This window comes from Pavona decussata, unplaced genomic scaffold, assembly GCF_977016875.1.
Source record: "Pavona decussata unplaced genomic scaffold, jaPavDecu1.1 SCAFFOLD_134, whole genome shotgun sequence".
Classification (NCBI taxonomy): Eukaryota; Metazoa; Cnidaria; class Anthozoa; order Scleractinia; family Agariciidae; genus Pavona; species Pavona decussata.
In genome coordinates this window covers 2,947,165-2,972,088 of record NW_028145547.1, presented here as the reverse complement: position 1 = coordinate 2,972,088, position 24,924 = coordinate 2,947,165, and the positions used below count along the sequence as shown (strand labels likewise).

The 24,924-nt window shown below is 38.8% G+C and overlaps 2 protein-coding genes across 4 annotated transcripts; one reads left to right on the top strand and one right to left on the bottom strand.

Moving 5' to 3' along the window:
• Nucleotides 1-1,735: 1,735 nt before the first annotated feature.
• On the top strand, nucleotides 1,736-14,534 carry LOC146467741 (cryptochrome-1-like). Of its 2 annotated transcripts, none has more exons than XM_085125708.1 (8): nucleotides 1,736-2,419; nucleotides 3,675-3,948; nucleotides 4,642-4,782; nucleotides 6,268-6,435; nucleotides 8,790-8,930; nucleotides 9,724-9,875; nucleotides 13,010-13,212; nucleotides 13,678-14,534. In XM_085125708.1, the coding sequence occupies exons 1-8, from the start codon at nucleotides 1,929-1,931 to the stop codon at nucleotides 13,764-13,766; spliced, it is 1,659 nt and encodes a 552-aa protein (XP_084981834.1). In that variant the 5' UTR covers nucleotides 1,736-1,928; the 3' UTR covers nucleotides 13,767-14,534. The 2 variants fall into 2 exon arrangements, with proteins under 2 accessions (XP_084981834.1, XP_084981833.1); XM_085125707.1 differs by having other exon boundaries at nucleotides 13,675-14,534.
• A 3,118-nt stretch (nucleotides 14,535-17,652) lies between these two features.
• Nucleotides 17,653-22,446, bottom strand: LOC146467740 (uncharacterized). Of its 2 annotated transcripts, XM_085125710.1 has the most exons (4): nucleotides 22,278-22,446; nucleotides 20,419-20,970; nucleotides 19,906-20,035; nucleotides 17,653-19,384 (listed from the first exon to the last, which is right to left on the bottom strand). In XM_085125710.1, the coding sequence occupies exons 2-3, from the start codon at nucleotides 20,900-20,902 to the stop codon at nucleotides 19,926-19,928; spliced, it is 594 nt and encodes a 197-aa protein (XP_084981836.1). In that variant the 5' UTR covers nucleotides 20,903-20,970; nucleotides 22,278-22,446; the 3' UTR covers nucleotides 17,653-19,384; nucleotides 19,906-19,925. The 2 variants fall into 2 exon arrangements, with proteins under 2 accessions (XP_084981836.1, XP_084981835.1); XM_085125709.1 differs by lacking the exon at nucleotides 22,278-22,446 and having other exon boundaries at nucleotides 20,419-21,189.
• Between the last annotated feature and the right edge of the window lie 2,478 nt (nucleotides 22,447-24,924).

Here is a 24,924-nt window from a genome sequence, read left to right as displayed (position 1 = left end):
TTTTTTTTCTAAATAGTTAAAATTTCAAATATTTACACGCGTTATTTGGGAAAAACTAAAGATTTCACCCATAACGTGAGTATGCAAAAGCCATATCCTTTAGTGTTACACTTATATCATATTTGCAAATAGTGTTACTTAGAGGCGTATACCCCCCCTCCCCACCCCACCCAGCCATAAAGCTAAACAAAGCCAGTATGGGCTCCTGACAAAGCTCCAAAGTACAACATCTGGCATACAGTTTGCGCCTGTTCGGCTCTACAGGCTTCACAAATTTTTCCTTATGATGCATTCAGGTCACTCAAATACGACCATCATTGCAGTAAATGCTTGGTCTACGCAGTTGTTGTTTCGCACCGCTGAATTCAAAAACAATTTCGGACTACGTAAATTCACGCGCGCGTTGGATACGAGATAATTGTCGTGTGCCGAGTTGGCTATAAGCGAGTGGAACAACTGTTTTTAAAAGCAACCACTAAGTATTGCTAAATCTTCCTAATTTATTGATCTTTTCTTTCCTTCCTGACATGTATCCAGCTTAAGGAGGCTCGCAGCAGTTTTTCTGGCGGACTTAAGTGAAAGTTTTGAAATTACAATCTCGCATAGAAGATAAACTTCGATCTCCTTCATGCTACATCATCATTTCAAGATATGATCAAAGTTAATTTTCTCATCGACGTTCTCCAAGCAACGACTATTACCATAGCAACGGTAGCGCATAGCCTCTTATTTTAAACATTGTCGATTATCTCGAAATCTAGTCAGACACTTTAAGACGAAACTTTAAGGGATTTTAACTACTGAATCTAGACAACTTGTAGACGAAATTAAAAAAAAAATCTGTAAGAGCGTTTTTTTAAGTAAATAATGAATCAATTTTTACGGGGTAATTTTGTTTATTCCCACATTTTTCACCAATATCTCTGGCAAAATAAAACTTAAAACTTTGTCTTTTCTGTTAAAAGGTATCTCCTCATAGCAAAACATTCTTAATGTTTATTGAGCTTCATGGGGGTGTCTCCGATTTTTAAGATATTTATGTTTGAAAACAGTTAAGATAAAGCGCAGATGAATGAAAAAGTTCCTATTTTGCATAAGTCGATATATCTTTAAAATGCTCCCACATATTTTTCTGTTATATTACAAGCTGTTAGAGTAAGAATTCTTTTCGATATTCACGCACTCAAGAACCGAAACCGGTGTTAGATAAGAAGGCTGAATTTTGGACAAGTTTCAGTTTCGCTTTCTCCGAACAAGAGTTTCATTTTGTTTGTCCCGGTCTATTTCACTGCTATTCACGTGCTTTGAATGTTTATGATTTCGTGAAGTCGTGCAAATTAGATGAAATTTATAATGGAAGACTTGAGAAGCAGGACCATACATTTATGTAAATTTACCAAAACTCAGGAATAACAATTAGTTGCATTATCCAATAATCGAGTTTTTAATAAATTAATTAGTTACCCCCTCCTATTTTAGGAAACCGGGTTTTTTTTTTTTTATTTGTTTGTTTTGTATATTTTTTTCTTATTACTCTATAGACCTTTTTTGCAGGCCAGCCTACGATGGCAAAGTGCCTCTATGCACGCATTGCTTGCCTTTCTAGTAGTCGTGTGTCAGCTTCACGTGAGTCCAGTTCCTCAGGGGTACGCACAGGAAAACTTTGTCACCGCACGTGAAATTGGCACGTTTTCCTCTCGGAGGAAAGTTATATAACGAACGTGTCATGATTCACCTGAATAAGTTTTGCCAATCTTTCACTGTTTACCGAGGTCACAACGACAGCTTATTCCGTATCGAGAGCTGCGTACCACCATGGGCTAATTCAGGCTATTTAATGGCTGTTATACGCAAAATGACGGACATCATATTTCTGGGAAATCTTGGCACAAGCTATTTTCAAGAGGAAAGAGAACTAGATCGATATAATGTTTAATGCTTCGATTCCAAAGTCTACAAAGGACACCCTTCCTGTAGCTACTAGTTCGAAAAATAGCGCAGCGAAGGAGAAGGAAAAACATGCGATTCACTGGGTCAGGAAAGATCTGCGTTTGCACGACAACCCTTCACTATTAGAAGCAGTGAAAGAAAGCGATACCCTTAGGGTTATTTACGTTCTGGACACTAAAGTTGATCAGAACACAGGGATCGGCCTAAACCTATGGAGGTTTTTGCTTCAGTCTCTTGAGGATGTCGATGATAGTCTTCGAAAACTCAATTCCCGCCTCTTTGTTGTAAGGGGCCAACCGGCCGATGTATTTCCTCGCTTATTTCGAGAATGGAAAACCTCCCTACTGACTTTTGAGGAGGATTCAGAACCTTTTGGAAGAGAGAAAGATGCAGCTATTCGGATGCTTGCTAAAGAATCTGGAGTAGAGGTGGCCGTTCGTCGATCGCACACGTTGTATGATCCGCAACTGTGAGTAAGCTTAAATTTGTTGATTAAGCAGCTGGTTAACTGATGAATTTATTGCAGTATGCTTCACTCTTTATCACAGATTTAACCTTATAATTATGGTGAATGCAGTAACTAACGAAAATCCAGTACGTCGTCATACTCTAAATTAATTGCGCTAAAAAAATAATTGCCTATGAAGTGAAAAATAAGATCAGATTGCTTGTATTTTTGTAAGGGTTACTTCAAGGATGGTGTTTTCTTGTTTTCAATTGGTTTTTTCTTTTGAAAATTTTCAAGCCAGTTTGATTTTTATTTCCCTCGGATTATGGTCATAAATACTGCATAAAGGAAAACAAAAATTAAACTGGTTTGAAAACTTTTTAAGTAAAAAAAATTTAATCCACAAATATGTATTCATGTTTCTGTATTACGCAAATTAGCAGAGTGACGATGTCATAAGAGGCAGGGCTGTCAACTCTCCTGGATAATCTGGGAGTCTCAAGATTTTTAACCCTATCTGCCAGTGGTCTCCAGATTTATGTTTGTAATCTCCAGATTTCCGGGATAATTGACGAAGTTTGCTATTTGTCGTATACTGGACTGTGTGACAAGAAAATCTGAAATGTTTAGCGTTTTTTCTGGTACCGTTTAATTTACGAACCCCCCCTCCCCCCCCCCCCCACTGAACCCCCCACTGAACCTGTGAATTTGGCCTTGATGCAACGCTTTGCTGGGGAAGTCATGTTCTCCATATTTGAAGACGTGTGAGGTTGACAGCCCTGAAGAGGTTCTCTTAAAATACAAATCACAGAATCGACAGTTAATATCTCTGGAATTAAAAAACTTGAGTTGTATAATGCAATTCCAGGTTTTGATTGGCTTAGCGGCCAAGTTTGTATACCAGCCATTATACCATGCTCAAGAAATACAGACCATTAACTTGTCTCCTGGTTGTTCTTTCAAAGGAAAATCAGCAAGACCTAGCAATATTTCTTGGTTGTTTTTAATAAAACAGCTGCTGTATTGAATAATTATTATTCAACTCATGCTTGTTGGATATGAGATGATTGTAGCCAACTCAGCACCGTACATCTCGTTGGCTATCTGCCATCTTGTATCCAATGCTACTTTACTAGAATAATTGTTAAATATAGTACTTGTATCAGGTTGATTTGAAAAAGGTACCTATTTGGCTGTGTAGTTTTTTCACTCATAAAGCTGTTTAAAAATTAATAGTGGCAAATAAAAATTTGAAAGATTAAATTCTTTTTTTTAGGATCATTTCAAAGAATGGTGGTACAGCACCCCTTACATACAAGAAATTTCTGGCTATTGTACAGTCTCTGGGCTCCCCAGAACATCCCTGCCCTACCCTAGATGTGCAGTTATTTGCAGGTTGTTGTACTCCTGTCTCTGAAGACCACGAGGAAAAGTTTGGAGTGCCGTCACTGAAGGAATTAGGACTGGATGTATCAAAGCTTTCAGCTGAAGTATGGCATGGTGGCGAGACAGAAGCTTTGATAAGACTTGACAGACATTTAGAGAGAAAGGTAAGTTCTAGACAAGAAAATTAGTAATCTAGTCTGCCATTAACTGGGGGACACATAACATTTTTTTAATTTTTTACAGTGCAACGAACTCAACAGAGGCCACCCAACATTGATCAGCCAATCACAAGTCACGTTCTCAACAAAGGAGTCTGGCTTTGGTAGTTTGTAAACCAATCAAAAACAAGAACATTTCTTTAAATTTCAAAGTGTCGGTTTTTTCGGTGGGCCCGATTGAGTTCATTGCACTGTAACAAGGAACTAGTGAGCAGCACACAGCAACAATAATTATCTTGTTTTATACTCAATGTTTACTCTCCAACCAGTTTCGTCTGATAACTACATCTTACATACTTCATCAGGGAGTTTGAAACAAGATTACAGCCAACTCCCTTTATTGCGGACACCCTAATAGCGAGAGTCCGTAATAGGCCAGGGGAATTTATTTCAGTCAAACGTCTGGGATTTAGCTGCTGTCCACATTATCGGGGTGTCCATAAATTTATAGCGAGGTGCCTGCAAGGCGAGAGTTGACTTTACACATGGGAAACTTATTTATACATTTTACTAACAATATTATTCATTGCTGTAATGGGATACAAATAAATTAATTTGGAATTTTTGTTTTCCCTTTTTACAAATTAGCTTGCATTCCCAAGCTATTGACAGATATTAAACAATTCCCCCCTTTCACAGGCCTGGATAGCAAGCTTTGAAAAACCAAAAGTCACTCCAAACAGTTTGTTTCCCAGCCCTACAGGACTGAGTCCTCACTTAAGATTTGGCTGCTTATCACCAAGACTTTTCTACCACAGATTAACAGAGCTCTACAGAAAGGTAAGCTAGACTAGTAAATCAAGCTAAGGCAGCATAACAACCTGAGTTGAATACAAACATAAATAGTTATGATTTCAAAAATCTGGCTGAGTTTTGCCATATTCCAAACCTAGTTCAGGCATTGGAGGGAAGGGAGGAGGGAGGGGGGGATTGGGGCTTGACTGGCTAACAGTCAGAATTGACTGCAGGTCTGTTTGTTATTTCTTAGAAAGGTACCAGAATCTTAGTTTGTGAGTGTGGCCTGAATATATTCATTCCCACCCCTTAAGTACGTAGCAATTTGTGCTGACAAGTAGTTCATGAAATAAATGATGGATCAGAGAATTAACTCTGTAGTGTAAACCCGTGAATTCCCCACTGAGCGTTAGCCCTAGTAAGGAAATGGGAAATCACATGAGTCAAAGAAAAAATCATTCTCTGACCTCACCAGGAATCAAGCCCCTGACCTCCAGATTTGATTGTCCATTACTCTGCCAACTGAGCTAGGAGGCCAGATGGGAGCAAGTCCCCGGGGGGGGGGGGGGGGGGGGTACTCCCCTATATGGGCTATACGGGGACGTGCCACTGGATAGGGTATGGTTTTTGGCCCCTCTGTCCTGAACAGGATATATAATTTCAAGCGAGTCTGTCCCGGACCCGTGCTAGACAGGGTATGGTTGCAAGACTGTTGTCGGGTATTTGGCAATCCGAAATCAGAGACGTTAGTCTGCATTTATTTTAGTGAACAATGCTTCACGTCAATTGAGTTTCCACTTAAGGTTCACCGCTGTTAATGAGAAATTTTGGGATTTTTCGCCATCACTTCTAGGAAGTGCATTATTTTATCGGTTGTAATTGGTATTCGCGTTTCAATGCGTGGAAAATCACGTCCAGTAAGTGACAGTGGGCCTTTAAATGTTATTACTATTGCCAATAAACACTTGTGTAACACAAGAGCTAGATGTTGTTCTCTGTCCTAAATAGGGTCTTAAAATTGAGGACATTGTCCTACACAGGGTAGGGACTTAAGGTTATTTTCGTCCTAAACAGGGTCAGGGTTTCAAACCCCCAGCGGCATCCCTACACCCAAACATGGGTCAAGTGCCCCCCTGGGAGCAAGTCGTGGGTGATTATGGTGGTAATTGTGGCCATGTTATGTGAAATGTATAAATGAATGTTGTGACGCCAACGCTAAGGACGCAAATGATGGATCAGTGAATGAATTACTATTCATGAGTTCCTGAAATAGCTTTTCCAGTTCAGTAACCTTAATTAAGGTACCAGTGAAACTCTGACCGATGGTGCTTATTTTACAGTTATTATTATTAACACCTTAAGTTAGTCCACTGAACCACAAATTTAACCACCAAGAGGCATAAATATGATTGATGATCCCCAGCTACAGTGATCACTTTTGAGTGGGATTTCTTTCTTTTTGCACCTGACTTTGATGGTGCAATAGCAAACAGAGAGTAAAATTTTAATTTGCTATAAACCAATTTTCAGGTCAAAGTCAAAGACCCTCCAGTTTCCTTGTATGGCCAGCTTTTGTGGCGAGAATTTTTCTTCACTGTAGCTGCTAATAACCCAAAGTTTGATAAAATGGATGAGAACCCAGTGTGTCTACAAATTCCATGGACCATGAATCCAGTCTTGCTGAAGAGATGGGAAGAGGTTTGTATAATTTCCCTTTGATAAATTTAATAACAAATTTATGATACATTAAGGATGAAATGAGATCAGATTAATTTGTAGTTGAAAGCTCCAGGGGAAAAAGTGTTATCCCCAAGGCAGGGGTACTTCCCTATATATTGGTATGTGTGGTGCCAAAGGATACAGCCTTTGGGCCATTTTGGTCTGAGAATGGGTATTTTAACAATTTGTGTCTGAAAGTCTGAAAAATGGGTATTGGATTTTACAGAAAGGGATATGGATTCTAGAGGTCAGGTCTAAAAATGGGTATCAATTTTAAAGACCAGGCCTTGTGAGGTTCAAAAAGGGGGTAACAAAAAATTACATTAATTTTGGTCTGAAGTAGATCACAAACCCATAAAAGTTCCCAGTCTTTAAAGTCTTTGCACCTACTCGTCATAATATGCCCAAGGCAAGGAATACTAATAGCACTATAACCACACCACAACTTAACCCTAGCTCTAATAATTGATTGCTTATCATGAATTTATAACAGGAAAAAGGCAAGAACCGTTTTAAGTCTACTTTTTTTCCAGCTGAAAACATCCGGCAGGTCTATTCCAGGGGTGAGGGGTGGGGGGTGAGGGGTGGGGGGTGAGGGGTGAGGGGTGAGGGGTAGGGGGTGAGGGGTGAGGGGTGAGGGGTGGGGGGTGAGGGGTGAGGGGTGAGGGGTGAGCCAATTGTTCGAAACGAATTCTAGTCTGAAATGTCAGCCGTCTCTTCTCCCTAACCCACAGGGGGTTATGGGGAGGAGACAGCTGACATTTCAGACTATAACGATTCAAGATTCAAGACTGTAGTTTCTTTCCCCTATTTAACTGAGATCTGAGACGCATCTAATACCCGACATTCACTAATGGAGTGTATTGTAACGTGGTACATGTGACACTGATAAGTTTCCTGAGAACTATAATGTTTACATTGTTGCTAATTTATTTGAATTTAATCAGTGATTTAATTCACACACTATCTTAGGTGCTAAAACAAAATGGGTTCCATAGCAGCCCAGAAACCCCATTCCCTTTGTCATACTGTCTCCATATGTGACCCTCCACGCGAAAAGAGGGCTTATGGATTTCACTCTAAATAGTGAATTTTTTTCACGGTCACGGCGCGTGTATTTGAAACTTCACACTGTGAGGTGGAAATTTCACGCCGTGTTCACGCTATTCCGAAACGTTTTCACTCTGGGAGTGAATCTGAAGACTGGGAAATAAATTCACAGCGGCCGGTCACGCCGTGAAAGTAAAATTATAAAGGAGTGAAATATTTCACGCCGTGAGATGTAAACCTCGCCGTGAAACTTTTCAATGGCGTCAGAGTGAAAAATAATGAAAATAATTTACTAGGATCCGGTTACGTATCGCGGCGAGTTTAATAAACAAAATGCCCCAGTAAACATGCTTCTGAAGTATTATAAAGCTTAATCCATTATTTACGCCAAAATTTCACAAATAAAACACAATATCCTTAATAATAGTGTTCTGCTTTTGTTCAGCCAGGTCAACTTTCAAGTCAACTTAAGAACGTGTTTTGTGATCATTTGCATGAAATCAACATCTTGTGATAATGTTGTCAACAGCCTGTCAAAGTTCATTATTCCATTAGTTGGTTTATCGGTAGCCTGAGAAATGAGGCGCCTCTTATCGCGCTTTTGTATGAATTGAGACGCGGTTGTTGGCAGACGTAGTATCTCAGAACTATAAACCTGTGATCAGGCTCTCAGTCTTGGTATTTTAAAAACCATTCCTGCAAAAATTTAGCGAGCGACCGCGTAAAAATAAATAAGAGCACTGCTAAAATTGGGCCTTATCACAGGTTTAATGGGGAAACCGACTGAACTTCTGTTAAGGGAAATTTAAACTCACCCCAGTTAAACTCACCCCTCACCCCTCACCCCTCACCCCTCACCCCTCACCCCCCACCCCTCACCCCTCACCCCCCACCCCTCACCCCCGGAATAGACCTGCCGGAAAACATCCATGTTTTGACTGTGTTTCCCTGAGTTTATTGATAGGATTGTTTAAGGATGGCGTCCTGTTTTTATTCCCTTGGCAGGACCTGCCACATTAATCAAATAGTTAATTAGTATTTAGAGAATGATCCATCAAAAGGGGAAGCAATGTTTTTCTTCTGTTTACCAGATTTTTCATTACTTGTGCTAGCATTTTTGTTGTGTCTAGAAAATCACCTGATTGGATCCTTCCTACATAGGAAATACTGATCAGCTGTGCATCTCATTAGGAGTCCTCAAAACAGGAAAAAATAATTATTTAAATCATCAAGAATAATATTGAGATATGTACTAATTGTCTTGGGTTGACTTTTGTATACAGGGTCAGACAGGCTTTCCTTGGATTGATGCTATTATGGTACAACTACAGCAAGAAGGGTGGATCCATCATTTAGCTCGACATGCAGTTGGATGTTTCCTTACCAGAGGGGATCTGTGGATTAGCTGGGAAGAAGGCATGAAGGTAAATTTAACTCTGCTGACAATTTGAAGACCAGCAAATTTCTTGTTAAGAGTTGACCAGTTCTCAGTTTAATTTGGTCCAAAAATCGCTTGGCTTATAGGCAAATAAATATGGTATTCAGTGATGTGGCATGATTTAGGCCTAGACAGGTAGTTTACTTCAGTTTCAGTGTTACTGCTGGGCTTCGCGTTTCCCAGCTGGGTTCCCTGCGCAGGCATTTTAGTTTCGGGCATGCGCATAGGTGGCCTTTAATGTTGACCACGAGGGTCACCGAGTTTTTACCTGAATTCTTAGTTCACTAAGGTTAATCGGTTTTCATGGTTTGTACGGCAGTTAAGTTGACTTTTATGAGGGCCCATCGGTGTAACTGGAATTGCGAGTTTGTCTCACGGTGCCTCGTGTCGAAATAAATGTTCAAATTTACGGCTGGTTTACATTCGCATCTATATTCAGGAAATGACATTCAGTTGAACTAGTAAGGTGCACTGTAGATCTCACAGCAACTGGATCTCTCTGCCTGAACGGCAGATTTGTTGCTTTCACCCTTTTTCTCATTGTATGTTTTTTTGGCATTGGCTTTTCTTTTAACTGGATTTGTTTGTCTGTTGTTTCCATAACACACAAACCCAGTCACAACACAAAGGATTCTAAGGTAGAAAGGAACTTACAGTGGTTTCTTTAAATTATACCAAGAAACGCCTAGAGTAATTTAACTGTTATTAATTATTTATTAGGTTATGATTAATCCTAATAAATCTTTAGTTATTTACCTTAGTTGATTCTTTAATGGCAGGTTTTTGAGCGCTGGCTTCTGGATGCAGAGTGGAGTCTGAATGCCGGGAACTGGATGTGGCTGTCCTGCAGTGCTTTTTTCCAACAGTTCTTTAACTGTATTTGCCCAGTTGGATTTGGAAGGAAGCTGGATCCCAATGGCGACTATGTCAGGCTAGTACAAAGTTGTTTTTAATTGGATACCTGATTTAGTTTAGTGTTACAGTCTAGGGCAATAAAACCGTAAATTTGATCGTAATTAAAGATGTTCTTTCCTGGAGAGGTGAATTTCTTCAATACTAAATTTGATACTGTCATGGTAATATGGCAAAAGCATATTTTGTCATGCCAAGGAACTGCATGCAGTGATGCCAACTCTCCCGCTTTTGGCGGGAGACTTACGCTTTTTTGCCTCATCTCCCGCTCTCCCGCTTTGGTATATAAATCTCCCGCTTTTTACGTCCACTATAAATATTGAATACTTAGTGAAAGATTGGACGCTGATTACGGTTTTTTGGTTTCGTTGAACCATAAAGAAATGTTGAAATTATGGTAGAACGGCGAAGTCCCCCCCCCCCCCCCCCACTGAAGGCCTAAATATAGCCCCAATTCCACAGCCCTCCGAGGCTCTTTGCTGTTGCTGACACGGTTCTGCTGGCTGTCCCTGAAGATTTTTGGACGTCTCCCGATTTTTGAACTCCGTGGGTTGGCATGTATGTGCATGCGCACATGCTAATGGCCTCTGTAAGTCACAAAACAACAGGAACTCAATGTGAACAGCGGGCCACTGCACAATTACCATAAAATTGTACATGTGTGAGTATTTTCCTTGAAACTCACGGTTTTATCATCTGCATTGTTATGCCTGCAATATTAGTTGTCATCTAATCTCCTGTCTGCAAATTAATAATTAGTTATTAAAAGTACCCTTTAATTTCCTGATCATGTTCTGCAAGAGTAAGTAATTAAAGTGGTCACGTGTATATGCTGGAACTTTTGATAAACGTTAGTTTGTACTCCACAATTGTAGACCACAATTTTACAGTGCATTAATTTACTTGATCCCTTAACAAAAATTGGTACTGAGGCAAAGAAGTCTAAAGCAATCGTAATTCTACCATCCTTGTTCGATCGAGACATAAGGAGGGCAATTTATAGCTAGCTGCCATCTCTTGATGAAACTGCTATACTTTGATCACATTCTGAGGAGTTTAAGCTTTAGCAAATTAAACTATATATTATATTATTAGGCCAATTTGCCATAAATGTTTCACTTCCCATTGCTAGTCATGATCAATGAGTCAGTTAAAAAATAAAACTAAGAAACATGGCAATCATCAACGAAATTCTAATTGAACTAGTAATAATCAAAGATTAGGTAGTGTGTTTGACGATCTTGATCCCAGGCTCTCTCTCCTTTGCCAAGTTGGTGATGATGGGAAACACAACATTGTATGGGAAATTATGACCACTTAGCCTTTATGTTATCTAATCTAACTTCACCAGGTAAATTAATGTGGCGGGTCTAAAATGCAGGTCACAGGTAACAGGTACAGGTACAACCCTAACCATAACGTTGGGTTAGGTTAGGGTTAGGGTTGTACCTTTGACCTGTTACCCGTGACCTGCGTTTCAGACCCGCCAAAATTAATGACTGTCATAGTTTTTCAGGATTGCCTCGGTGGCAGTCCAATAAGGATCAAATCCCTTCTCATCTGCTGGCTTTTTACCCCTCTGACATGCCCAAGTTCTACTTTTTTTTGAAATGGACTCTGAACAGGTATGTCTCATCTTTTGTGATAACAGTCGTGTTATGACAATCTTGATACACTGCTTGCTTGATGGTTCAATTCAGAAAGTAACTTACTACTAATTAGGGCTATAGAATGGTAAAATTCAAGACTCGCCGAGACACCGAGACCCTCATTCGAAATCTGAGACTGAGTCTGAACTATTTTTTTTCAAACCGGAGCCCGAGACAGAGCGAATCAAAAATCCAATAATGAGACGCCATGAAATCAGCCCTGCTCTTTTTTTAATAGGCAAAAATACGTCAGTTTACAAGCAGAATTTATCCAAGTCTACATGTTTCACAACCTGTGCGATTGCAATGTTGAGCCATTTTTCATTATTATTCTTTGTTTTGTTCTTGACAGTTCTTTTAGACTAAAAAACTTGGCTTGCGAGACTACGAGATTCAAAAATTATTCAAACTACGAGATTCCAAGACCCGCTTTGTTTTTTATGAGCTCGTGATTCCATGACTTTATTTTGCTACACTGAGATTTTGAGACTCGCCAAAAATTTGTCAAGACCCGTCAATTCTACACCCCCAATACTAGATGGGTACATGTCAGTATATATAATTAAATATGTGCTCAAATTGAGTAGTCCAGCTACTTCTTTAATTAAATATATTATATATTTTAAGCTTTTCACATGTATTTATTTGTGTCATTGAGCAGATTTGGTGTGTATCGAAGATTGTCAAATTCAAAACGAGATTTTCATGTGAAGTTTCCCTTGTAAAAACTTCAAATTGTCCATAAACATGTTAACCCTCTTAACAAGACTTTTCCAAAAAGTATCCAGTGTTCCCGTGTTCATATTAATTATATTAATGTTTCCCTAGCACTAACATGTAATCTTTCAATCAAAATTATAAAAATAATATAAATTATATTTGTGACCACACTAAATTATATATTAGTTTTAGAGTTCCATGGACGTATGCATAAATAATGAATACCCTAATGATATACACATATAATCACATTTTGGTGCACATGAGTGTGCAAAATTATTTCAAGTGAACTTAAGGCAGTGAATTAAGAATTGGGTTAAAGTATTGATGTTCATATACTCATCATACACCATCACTTTCCATCACTTATACTGACGGATCAATTACTAACCACTCATTACATTAAGACCACTAATACCACTTAATATTATTACTATTACCTTAATACTTATCTTTGCAAAAATATGTTCAGAACATGCTGATCACAGTTCCATAAAAATGAAAAATGACCATCACTTGTTTGCCAATGATTTGGTATTTGTTTGATATCCTTCAAAGTATAAGTGGTCGTAAGTGTTGGATACTGGTACCATCAGGCCACCTCAAGTAACATATTTGACCCATATTTTTTGTCACTTTGGTCCATGTGTCATCTTCCATCAAGCTCAACATAAGCCTTTCAGTTGAATTGTATTCATCTGTTGACCATTTACTGTCTGATAGTGTTTTATAAATTTGATTGAAAACCTGTTCTAAAGGGCACTATTTTGTGAATTGTTTTCAGAAAATACCTGCCAGTCCTAAAAGGGTTCCCATCAAAATACATCCATGCTCCTTGGACTGCGCCAGAGAGTGTGCAGAAGGCTGCAAGGTGTATCATAGGGAAGGACTACCCAACACCCATGGTAGATCACAGCAAAGTCAGCAGTGCCAACCTGGAGAAAATGAGAAATGTTTTCAAGGCACTCCTGTGTTACAAGGAGTCAGGTAAGTCCTGGAAGCCAGCTTCATGCTTTTGATTGCACCTGTTTAACATCCACCATTTAATAGGCACAGATCAATGTGCCTATCATCAGCTGTCGACCCCAGAGGGGGACCCTGGGAAAGTAGGCCTTTTTATGGGGACTTATATAAAGATTTGGTTGATAATTTTGCAGGCAAATTATGGGGGAAGTGAGGGAGGTAAATAAGGGCCTTTGTAAAACAAGAAGCTATGTTCTAGGCATTGTAAATGAAGGGCAATCAGACCACTGTGTATGAAGTTTTCTGGGCTCGTCTTTTGCCACATGCTCTAAGATCTTGACGATGGTGGATTCTGTCAGCTCAGGGCTGAGTTGCTCGAAGCATGGTTAACCGCTAACCATTAATATAATTTTGAGGTAGGTTTTTATAATGGGTTAAATTTAACATGGAATTTAAAGAATAATTTTTTATTGTTATTCTTTTCAGCAGTTGTGACTTCAGAGAAACCAAATGGAACTCATGATAAGCAAGCGAAATTAAAACAGCAAATGCTTAATCTGGAAGACAAAGAAAATTGATTACAGTTGATATGACTGTCATTTTTTATATTTTTAATGGATATATATATTATGCTGTCGGCTCTTGCTTTTCTTGAGAAATCAAAAGCCATCTCCATTGTGATATAAAATGAATTGATTGTCTATCAGATATGTGAGGATATCTAAGAAGTTGTAAAACTTATTTTCTGTGTAATTAATCGAGTGAGGGTAACCCACAAAATAAATATACGAGAATGATTATATTATTAATAATTATTATTAGCTGTCAATTTCATTGTTTTCGTTTGTCTATAATTTGACAGTTTAAAGCATTATAGCTGTTTGTTGAGTTTGTTTTGCCGACCGATTTTATGTAGCCACTCTGTTAAGTTTTATGTGTCGGTAATAAATATTTAAAGTTAAAGTTTTGTTTCAACTGTGTTTGTTATTTAGCAAAAAAAAAAAAAGGTTTGGAAAAGTGAGGGGAAAACCAATGTGTCATTGGAGCGATAAATATCATTGGTATATTTATACAGTTTATGTTGTTAAATAATGTTGTAATAATTGACTGGACATAACTTCTAAAGGCAATCAAACTGTTGTTTTATTATAATGATCTGAACTTTCAATTGTGGAAGATTTTGTTTACGTTTCGTCAAACCTTTTGTATTAAGTTTAGGTTGATTGCCTTACTGTCTCATCAGTGTTTTGTAATAAATTTTTTATGGAAATGATGTGTGAATTACTGGGTGTACAATAAAGGCAATAAATGCTAGAGAATTTTATTAAACTCAAAAGTATCTTCAATTTGTTATTGACTGGATGACTGGTTTTTTATTTGGAAGAGAGGCAACTTATTAAACTCAAAAGTATCTTCAATTTGTTATTGACTGGATGACCGGTTTTTATTTGGAAGAAAGGCAACTGTTACGACTTGTTGTTGACAGTTTTAAGCAATGTCCACAATTAGGCATCTGCAATATTTATTGAAGGAGTCTCTGTGTACCTCTCACCTATATGGTGCTTTAATTGTAGATATTTTTTTGTTGTTTTTGCTCAGATTTGCTGGATTGTTTGCATGTGGCTGTCATTTCCTTCATGATTGTGGGCAAACGAAGTGTAAAGCAACAGATAAGGCATTGAGGCAATATTTCCTGAAGGAGTTGATAGCCACTGTTGCTGATGCAAAAAATCCTGCGATAATTTGTGAGATAAGACAAGAAGGAAATTATCAAAAAGGCACTGTATATAGGTCACCTGTGCACCAAGCCATTCAATTAATTATGATTGAAATAATGTGATTTAAAGTCACTGACAGTTTACCCCAACCTATTGTGTGAGCACTTGTAATCTGGCTGCATGCATTTACAGCACTTCAAAGAGCCTTTCAGGGATTCTTTCAATGATAAGATCACACTCTTATTCTATCAAGAAAGTGCATGCACCTGTTGGTTTTATGGAACCATACCTCTCATTGTTTCATAGAGTAAATCAACAGATCAGAAAAGTCTTGTAAAAACTTTTTTCAAATATAAATGCCTTAAAATGGCTTCGCACGGAGACATTTTCACACAGTTCACTACATTAGCAAATTCTGTGTAACAGCTTTTGATTTGGAAACAGTGAGAATGTTCATGCTTCTCTAAACTTTCAGCAGTTAAAGCTTAAAAGGGCAAAAATGGCAAATTTTCATAGACTCGTCCCCTAATATTTTTGTATTTTACTGTCCGCATTCTTTGTATCAACCGCTAGGTATCGAATTTAGCATAGCTTGCAAAGAAATATATTGGACAAAACCATAATGATCTCGCTTGAAGACATCTGTGTCTAAGCTAAACAATATTTTACTTGCAAGCGTTGTGTGAGCCATTGCCAATTCAGATTATCGAGCACACTGCTCCCCTATTTGCTAAATTGGGTATCTTAGACATTTTTCAAGTTAATTCATTTCAAATAGCCAATTTTATGTTTTATTATCAAAATCAATTATTACCTCCAATGTTTCTGAATTTGTTTTTAAGAAGTACCCAAGTGCGTAATTATGGCACCAGAACAGCCAACCACCATCGACTGCATTCTTGTCGCACAAATCTTAAGCAATTTACGTGAGTCCTTTACCAAGGTCCCAAAATCTGGAACTCCCCCAATATCAATTATTTTTTCATCTAGTTTTTTCACCTTTAAGGAAAAAATGTTGCACTTTTTATCTGTAAAATCATGAATTGACTAAGCCGCACTTACACAGCACCATATTTTCTATTTATTAATGACAGCCAAGGTGGCCTCTCTTATAAGCCTGGTGGTTCTCCTCACCATTACTTTGACTTGTAAATTGATTGATTTCTTTTTTTTACTAAGGCAAATAAATGATGATGAAAATGAACTATATGCACCCAGATATGAGCCATGAAGGCCTTTGGTGATCAATTACATTTAAACTGCAGCCTCAAGCACTGTTGCCACCCAACAAAAATTTTTAAATCTTTTTTTGGCATCTTTTTGGTGAGATTCATATCAACTCAGCCAGTAATCTTAGAACCGTAATGGGCAGAATTGGTGAGTGTCAAAACAGAAAGTAAACAGGGAACACTTCACCTTTCATGCAAACTTCTTCCCTTTTGTTTGGCCAGTTGCATGGCGGCCATCTGGTTTACATTGCAAGTGTTTGTGGGTGGGGAACCAAAAGTTCCCATATAAAAATGACAGGGGTACCTCTGATCTACGCTTCAACATGTTTATTAAGCTAACCAGGGGCTGGAGGCCCAGTGGGGGGAGGGGTGACTCCCATATAAAAGTGTCAAGGGTGATACTTCCCTCTGAGGTATGGTGGTACCATACTGTCAGTTAGTGTATTGCTTTAGAGTTGGTACAGCTCTTAAGGGTACAAAATAATTATTGTCCGGACCACACCTACAAAACATAATTCTTTTCAAAATTCCGACAACCAGCCCTATCACTTTTGTGTGGGAGTCCCCCCCTGGGGGTGAGGCTAAGCACTTCTTCCTGAGCAGCTCAACAGGTAATGTCACATTCCTACTAGGGATGAGGCTACCCCGGATCATCTCAGTTCGTACTCAAGAGAATATCGAAAATTTCATTTTGAAAGACGAAAAAATAACAGCACAGACTGGGAAAATGATGGAATGGTCACATGCAATGATTTCAGCCTTGAACAAGTTATAACAGCTCAAGGGCCATAGATATCACAAGGGTGCACAGTCACTTGGCAAGATGCTATATTTTCAGGGAGATGAAAGTTCCTGGGAAGGATCACTCATCAAGAAATACATGAAAGTGCGACGCCCCTTACTGTGGCCACCCAACAAACTTTTTTTTACAAGTTAGCCATAAAATGCAAAACGACATGTTTTCAGTAATTCGTTGTTGTGTCACTTGCCTGTTGGACTTTGCAAGGAGGCATGACCATTAATCAAATTCGTGTATCTTGATTGGCAAAATGACATGTTTTCAGTAATTCGTTGTTGTGTCACTTGCCTGTTGGACTTTGCAAGGAGGCATGACCGTTAATCAAATTCGCGTATCTTGATTGGCTAACTTGTAAAATAAAGTTTGTTGGGTGGCCACGGTAAGGCGTGTTGCACTGTAGAAGAGTTAATACTTATGTTGTTACTGTGGTTGAATATAACTGGACTTTTAGCTAGTTTGAAAATCCCAACTGTACAGGATTCAGCCATTAGAACCAGTAAACAGAGGGAACGTGTTAAAAACTCCTGGTCTCTAGATTACAAGACAATGCTGGGCCATTCCACTCTTAACAAAGCAGAGCTTTGACAGTTCTGATCTGTGTAAAGAAACCCAAGCAGTCCCCTTCCCCCTGGGGCCACCATGTTTCATGTAGGGGCTTACTCAGAGTCTTGGTCTTGACTCAGAGGTCTCATGTCATTCTGGTACAATCATACATATATTGTAATAACGCTTTTTTTTATTGTCAATGTTCAGATCTTTGAATTTTGATATTTACAATACAAGGGGACAATGTATAAAGCAAAAAGTAGGAGAATTTTTTCAGGTCCATTCTTTAGAATTTTTTTTAAAGTAAATTCAGTAAAACATTCTCATTTGTCCAGGATTCTTTACAAAAACTACAACTATTCTTAGATTTTTGTTTTTCCTTTTTGATATATTTTCTTATTTCTATGAGAAATGCAACTGTAACGTTATCACTCAACCCTTTCACTAAAAAAACAGACAAATTTTACCGTCAAAATATATTTTCAATATTAATGCGAAACAAAGCACCACATGTACAGGAAGGTACTGCTGATTAGCTTTAAATTATTGTATGGCCATACTTAACGGTGCCTCCTAATACAGTGGAACCTCGATTTAACAAAGTCGCTGGGGACCGGCCAAATTTGTTTGTTAAAGCGAGGGTTCGTGATATCAAAAACCTTTATATAACGAACTTGAGGGGAAACGACCAAAATGTTCGTTATATCGAGGTCATAGTTAATAATTGATTTGCAAAACAGGTGACTTCTCTCACGCAATTCAATGCAATTTTTGTCACCCAGAAGTGCTACGTTTTGAGATGCAATGGTGGCTTTCAGTAGCAATTATTTTCACTTTTGAGCAGACGCGCAGCTTTTGTTTACAAAGAAATGACAGTTTCAGAGTAGCGATTTAAAAGTGTTGACATTGTAATTCCTTATATCGAGGTAGATTTTACGTTTGGGATTCCGGATTATGTTCGTTATATCGAAGAATTCGTTATAATGAGGTTTGTTATATCGAGGTTCTATTCCATACATTTTTACTGTAACTTTGGCCGGGACATAGAATATCGTTCGTTATATCGAGGACTTCGTTAAATAGAGGTTCGTTAAATCGAGGTTCCACTGTATAGACTGAGCTATTTTTGTGTGGTTTATGGCTATGCTGGAAAAGAAGAACAACAGCTGTTGAAGAAATCCAGAAAGAAAATTGTGGGTAACCATGCATTTTTCAGAGATAATTAAGCAACAATAATAAAAATATTGTAAAACACCTTTAAACGTATAACACTGACGGCATTTTTTTTCGAATTGAAGCTTCATAATATTTATCTCTGAAAAACGTGTGGTTACCTCCAATTTTCTTTTTTGGATTTCAATCACCCTTGCTAGGATCTTCTTTTACCGCATAGTCATAAACCATGTAAAAATACCTTTAGGAGGCGTGGTGCTTAAGAAATCAGAGTCTTGGACCATCCCAAGATTCACAGCATATGCGCGGTAGCAAAGGGAGAAACCATCCTTAAACTGGCATCTCCCATCTCTTTCCAGTATATCTGGATACAGGAATAACATAGGGAGATGTCTGAATGTGGTGAGTGAAAGGGTCAAATAAAATATAACTGAACCCAAAATGGGGAGATTAGCATTTGTATAATAAAGTCTTAGCAGTCACATTGTGACCATAGCTGTGTTTTCGATAACTGCTTTTTTCTGAACAAAAAATATTTCAACCTTGCAAGAAGGAGAAAAGCTATCTACATTACATAATTTAGGTATCTTCATCTACAGTAATTTACACTGATTTCCAACCTTGAAATTCCACAATATTATATTTACAACAAATTGTCTCAGTTCCTTTAAGAGATTGTTGACAAGTCTTGACTGGATGGTGTTAACATCTTGTGTGATAATCTTCTGGATCTATAAAGCAAAAGAACAGTTTCATATTAATGTCAAATCGTAATATCACTATTACATTTACCGGAAAAATAAAATTAGGAATGGTTGGCATCACCTCAGTTCGTTAAGTCATGCGTCACTTAATTCAAGGACTGATTGAAATAATTGATCGAATTTCTCTTGCATTAAGAAAATTGCTACAGGAAACGGGAGCACATTCATTCTAAGAGTTCAATAATTGTTATCCTTTAAACTAACAAGCCACACGCGTCTTAAACCAACTTACGTAACCCGTGTAAACAGCGGTGTTACGCCTGGGTCGACGACCGCTAATCCACCGGCTTTGTTTGACACAGACAAACAAACGACGAGGAACTAGATATGGATTTTCATCGTCCCTGGGGAATAGTCGTTCATACATTACGGTAATAGAAAACAACAGCAATAACATATCCAGCCGTTTTCGTCTTTTCCCTCACGAAAGTTATTCTAAGCATATAAAGCGTTATGTGGACATTCTCATCTTTTTGCATTACCCTCACCTTTTCATAAAGAGTCGATGCTAATGTTTGCGAACGTACAAGTCCATACTTGTCTGCTTCGAGGCTGATTTCCTTTTTCTGAGCTGTGATCTTTTGGTGGAAGTTCTTTGTTTTTTCGATCGAAGGAAATCTGAAACGAGATTAACCAGGATTAGTGAAAACCAATGTAAATCAATGATGCGGCCCTTGTAGTTCATTATTTCTTCCGTTTACCGTGTGAACTGATTTGACAAAACACCATTATGGTAACAACAACGTTACTAAAGCGTTTCTTGTAACCTCGCCCACAAAGATTTATCACACGTATTAAGCCTATCCTATCAAATGGGCAAAAAAGCCAAAGTATATTGTGAACTGACGTTCCGCTCTGTTGAAACATGATCTCTCACGCAACTGCAAGATATAGGTCACAAGCCAGCGACGAAAAGAGCAAGGCGACGTGTCGAACATTGAATACCATCGAATGAGTAACAAAGGTTAATTCGCGAAAACAAATACTACAACCCGACTTACCAGTTATTTTGCCGCTCGATTTCCTCTTTCTGAGGCACCTTAGGGGCTTTGCTCTATCACATTTAGCACTAAGAAGTGACTCGCATTCCACGTCATTTGATATCGTAGAATCACTCATGCCCGGACTCGTCGTAGTAGCAACTGTAGTAATTTCAGCTGAAGGAAGATTCAAACCCAAGCGTTCACTACTTCCCGTTTCGCTCACACGGTCAGGAAAACCAGAAACCGGTCGGTCCTTCGTCAATCTGGTGCAAATTTTTTCCCAAACATATCTTCCAACCAAAGGGATTCCATTTTCGAAATCGAAGTTCCACGTTTGAGTGTTTTCGTTGCTGAGTTTCCTTCTCTCGCGAAGCAAATCTGCTTTCACTTGTTCGTGGTTCACAGGCCCAAATAACTGCCTACAGACGGAACGGCTAGGGACAATGTTTGGCCTCTCTCTCCGAGGACAGGAGGGCAGAATACTTGTCCGTGAGGCAGTCATCACGTCGTTATCCAAGCAAGAAACTTTCCAAATCCACTACTCAAACTCTCTCACGTCCAAGTGCGTAACTGGAATAAATAGCAGTGACTAAAGTTACAAGAGTCATCTGATTGGTCGAGAGCCCATTGCTATGGTAACAAGACAAAGTCCCGCCGTTTTGGCGCGAGAAATTCTTTTGGAATTAAGACAAAGAGGAAACAATAGTTATTTAAATAACCTTCAAACGACTTCCTATGACTGTTGGTGGTTGCCCTTTTTGTAAAATAACGAAAAAAGCCCAACAAAAGTTCTTTTTCTTCCCAGCGATATTATACCTTCACGAAATTCCACCTATATTGATTTTAGGAGTGTATTAAAGTGTCGCGTTGTGACGCTTTATTTCAGCCGATGGAATGTTCGTTGTTGTTATTTATAACGCTTCTATTTAATACCCTATGGGATGAAGTTTTCTTTGAGTCGTTTGCTCAGCTACAATGGACTTCCAAAGCTGTAAATTTACAGTTAAATGGACCAGATGTTATTAATGTGACACGTGTGTATTAACATGTGAATGGCCTTTTCACTGCTTGCCACGCTTCATAACACTATCACAACTCCCACACCTACAAGGCAACTTTCAGGAAACACCTCAACTTAACTTTCCAAAAGGCATCACATTTTTGATGCAAATAATATTTCTCTTTGCCTAAAGTATTCATATCCACAAGTCCAATACTTCCAATTAAGGCTTACTCAATCAAGATTAAAACGCTCGTTTGTTTGTTTGGCGATAAATTGCTTTATTTCATTGCAAACGTTTCATGATTAACTCCTTTGTTCTCGAACGCATGGCGCACGTGGCGTTCTTCTTAAGACAACAGTCGCACGGGCCTCATAAAGAATATTTGTAACTTTAGATATATTTCAGTGCGCGCGACTACCAATCAAACGCTGTCAAGCGTTTGTGAGATTGGAAACCCAACTCAATGTAAAGCGTATTACCTTATTAAGTCTTCAACGAGTGGCAGGCAGTCAGGCCCACGATATCATTTGTTTACCTTTTGAAATAATAGGGCTGTCTCATTTAAAGAACTACCAGTCCCCTCATGTTGAATTACAACGAGCTTCTTTTTGAATGACAAAACTTCTTTGTAACTTTGTGCTCGCATGAAACCACAAAACACCACCTTAATTCGGCCGGTAGATTTCTCCCTCAAAAATAGGAAACCCTTTATTCCTTTAGTCGACTCTACTTTAGACATAACAACAGTGCCGACTTTGAAACTTTTGAATCGCAGAGGACCCGCACAACGCACAAATAGACTGTTCTTAATATTTTTCGCTGCCGATCTCTTCTGTAGAGATGCAGCACGTGTCAGACGACATTTCCTCTCACCTGTAGTTCAGTCCCTGAAGAAGGCTTGTTCTACTTTTAACTTGAAATATTGGCCTGATTCAAATTGCCTTTGCTTTAGCGTCAGCCTTGCATTCAGTGTGGTCTAATTACAGTGATAGGAATTTTTCTCTTCAAAGAGGCTTTTCATGTGCAATTATTTTCTTCTATTCATGTATCACATCTCAGTAGCATTACCAGTAGAAAGAGGTAACTTTAGCTTTGTTATTCAAATCACCCACACATGTTTGGTGTGTCTGTCCAGACTTGTGACTTACATGTATACACAGGTCTCCTTTTAAAGACATTCGTTTCCACGCGAGATTACTTCGAGATTGCGCGACGCACGCGGTTTGCAAATTAAAATGTCAACGTGTTTCTAAATAGCCTCGCTATCTTCTTTGCTTTCTCAAACTTTTTATTACATCTTCTCATTATTCTGACTTTTCCTCATCTCTATTCCACATTGAATTATTTTTAAAACTGATAATAATAACAGTTCGTCTTTACAACTCATTTTTGACTGGCCTGTCTAGATGCAGTTGGAAACTGCCACTCGTGAGCCAGTCCATTGCATAAAGTTGAAAGTTGAAAGTAACAGGCCTGAAAAATCAATACCCTCTAAGAAGAAAAGACAAAGAACCACAACAATATCGGACACGTGCGGTCTTAATTAAAAGGTCAGCGCTTAATTGTTTGCTTTGCACTGTTGTTTACGGACCAGTTTGTTGACACCGGTTGCATTCAGTTGCATCGTAATTACGCCAGGACAAAATCTCGAGGGAATTTGCGCGCGCGAGCGCAAAGTGTCACACGCGCTGATAGTAATAACAGGCACAATTTAATTTGAATCTATAAACCGGATCTTTCACTTGTCCTCGTCCAAAAAAAATCGTGTCCTTCAGCTTTAAGGAAAAACAACTTTATCTGGTTAAAAACATGACAATTATGAGTAGGCACACTGATTCTGCAGACGATTGCAAACAACAAAATTTGAGTCAGCTATTTGCACAATGATAATAATATAACAATAAAACCAAGGTCGAATAAACTATGGCATTTTCAACTTGCCAAATGAGATTTGAAGCACAAAATACGTTTTTGGAAGTCTAAAAATTCGAAGTCGAAAATTGAATAAGGGTTAATTTAATAAGCGTTAATAGGCTTTAACAAGACGCGCGCGTCCCGGCTCACTACATGCAATGGCAAACGCTCGACGCGCGAACATTGAACTTTACGTATCCTGATGTATGACAACTTTCTGAGCTAAGTATACTTCTTTGAACACATTCCATGCAAATACCTTGACATGAAATTACATTTGCGTGACGCTGATCGCTTTATCTTTCTATGACAAAACCGTTTAGGCTGACGATTCAGAAATCCAAATGTCACTGTGATAGGCGTGAGAGACTCGCTCCCGGCTCACTCTGCCCTCACACTGCTTTTGAAGTGAGAGTGATTCGATTTACTTGCGCACTGAACCTCTCGTCCTAGAGAGCTAAAACTTGTAAAAAATTGTAACTTTTGGTTTTTAATTCTCTCCAAACCAAATTTTTCATAAGCCTCGTGGTTCCTTTTAGGTTTTCTCGCCATTTCATCGTTCTTTGTTTTGTTGGTTAATTTTTTTTCTTAAATCTGTATTGTTAAGTGTGGCAAAATTAAATGTAATAAAAAAAAATGGAAACCACGGAGCCTTTCGTATGTCTTAGGTGATATTAGACTTACCTCGAGTCGTCTTCTTGTGCACCGCCTCACTGGACTCCCACGAAAAATGGACTTTGAGAAAGTCTAAGATGATATATGTTAAATAGTAATTGCTTTGTGATAGTCTACGGCACCCAGCACGTGGCGTGCAGCAGATAACTCACAATACAAACGATTTTCGATAAACATTTTACAAAGGCAATTCTTTATGACCACCTTAAAATCGCAGTTGATATTTTGAATCTTCCGTACGATTGTAGCACTACACTCCGCTCTAAATGGCGACACGAAAATAGACTGATACCCCGTTCTATGTCGAGAGTCTCAAAATCACGACCTCCTTGGGCGGCATATGCTCGTATAGGTTTAATGAGGGAGTACACCCCCCCCTGGCATTTGCTTTGGTTATCGCTAAGCGTTGGCAAATGCATGCCTTCTTGCAAGAAAACATTCGCCCCTCGCAGGTTGCTAGTTTGTTCAAACTTGCGCAAGACTTGAAAATCAGCTGGTATCTGTGTCGCCCACCAGCCTGAGCCGTTTAAATCAGTTACAGTTTTGGTGTCGACAGCGATTGCGCAAAGGCATCAATTTTCTACTTCTTTCCGTCGTTGGAGGAAGAAGTAAGACTACGCCAAAGCTACCTTTAAAGGTTGGCTTGGTGGCAACTGTATATGCAGCTGTCGTCAAGTTAGACTTGCCACAAGTCGACTTCTTAACCGACGAAGTCGCGACAGCGAGCGACAAACGTCGCGAGAAGTCGTCCTTTCCAACGAGAAAACCAAAATCAACATAACATAAAGAATGAAGAGGGAAAATAATATTGGAGAGGACTTTCAGAAAGTCTATCATCAAGTGTGGTTTTTACTTTATCGAGGTTGCGTTTTTCTTGCGCCCTAGTGCATACTCATTTCGCTCGTCTTCCTTCATGTTTCCATGCTCTGAA

Bases quoted from the DNA above. Each gene is read 5' to 3' on its own strand.
- LOC146467741 (XM_085125707.1), top strand. From the start codon at position 1,929: ATGTTTAATGCTTCGATTCCAAAGTCTACAAAGGACACCCTTCCTGTA. The intron at 3,949-4,641 runs GTAAGTTCTAGA...CCCCTTTCACAG, and splicing joins ACAGACATTTAGAGAGAAAG to GCCTGGATAGCAAGCTTTGA. The intron at 9,876-13,009 runs GCTAGTACAAAG...AATTGTTTTCAG, and splicing joins CCCAATGGCGACTATGTCAG to AAAATACCTGCCAGTCCTAA.
- LOC146467740 (XM_085125710.1), bottom strand. From the start codon at position 20,902: ATGACTGCCTCACGGACAAGTATTCTGCCCTCCTGTCCTCGGAGAGAG. The intron at 20,036-20,418 runs GTAAGTCGGGTT...ATCTCGTTTCAG, and splicing joins ATCGAGCGGCAAAATAACTG to ATTTCCTTCGATCGAAAAAA.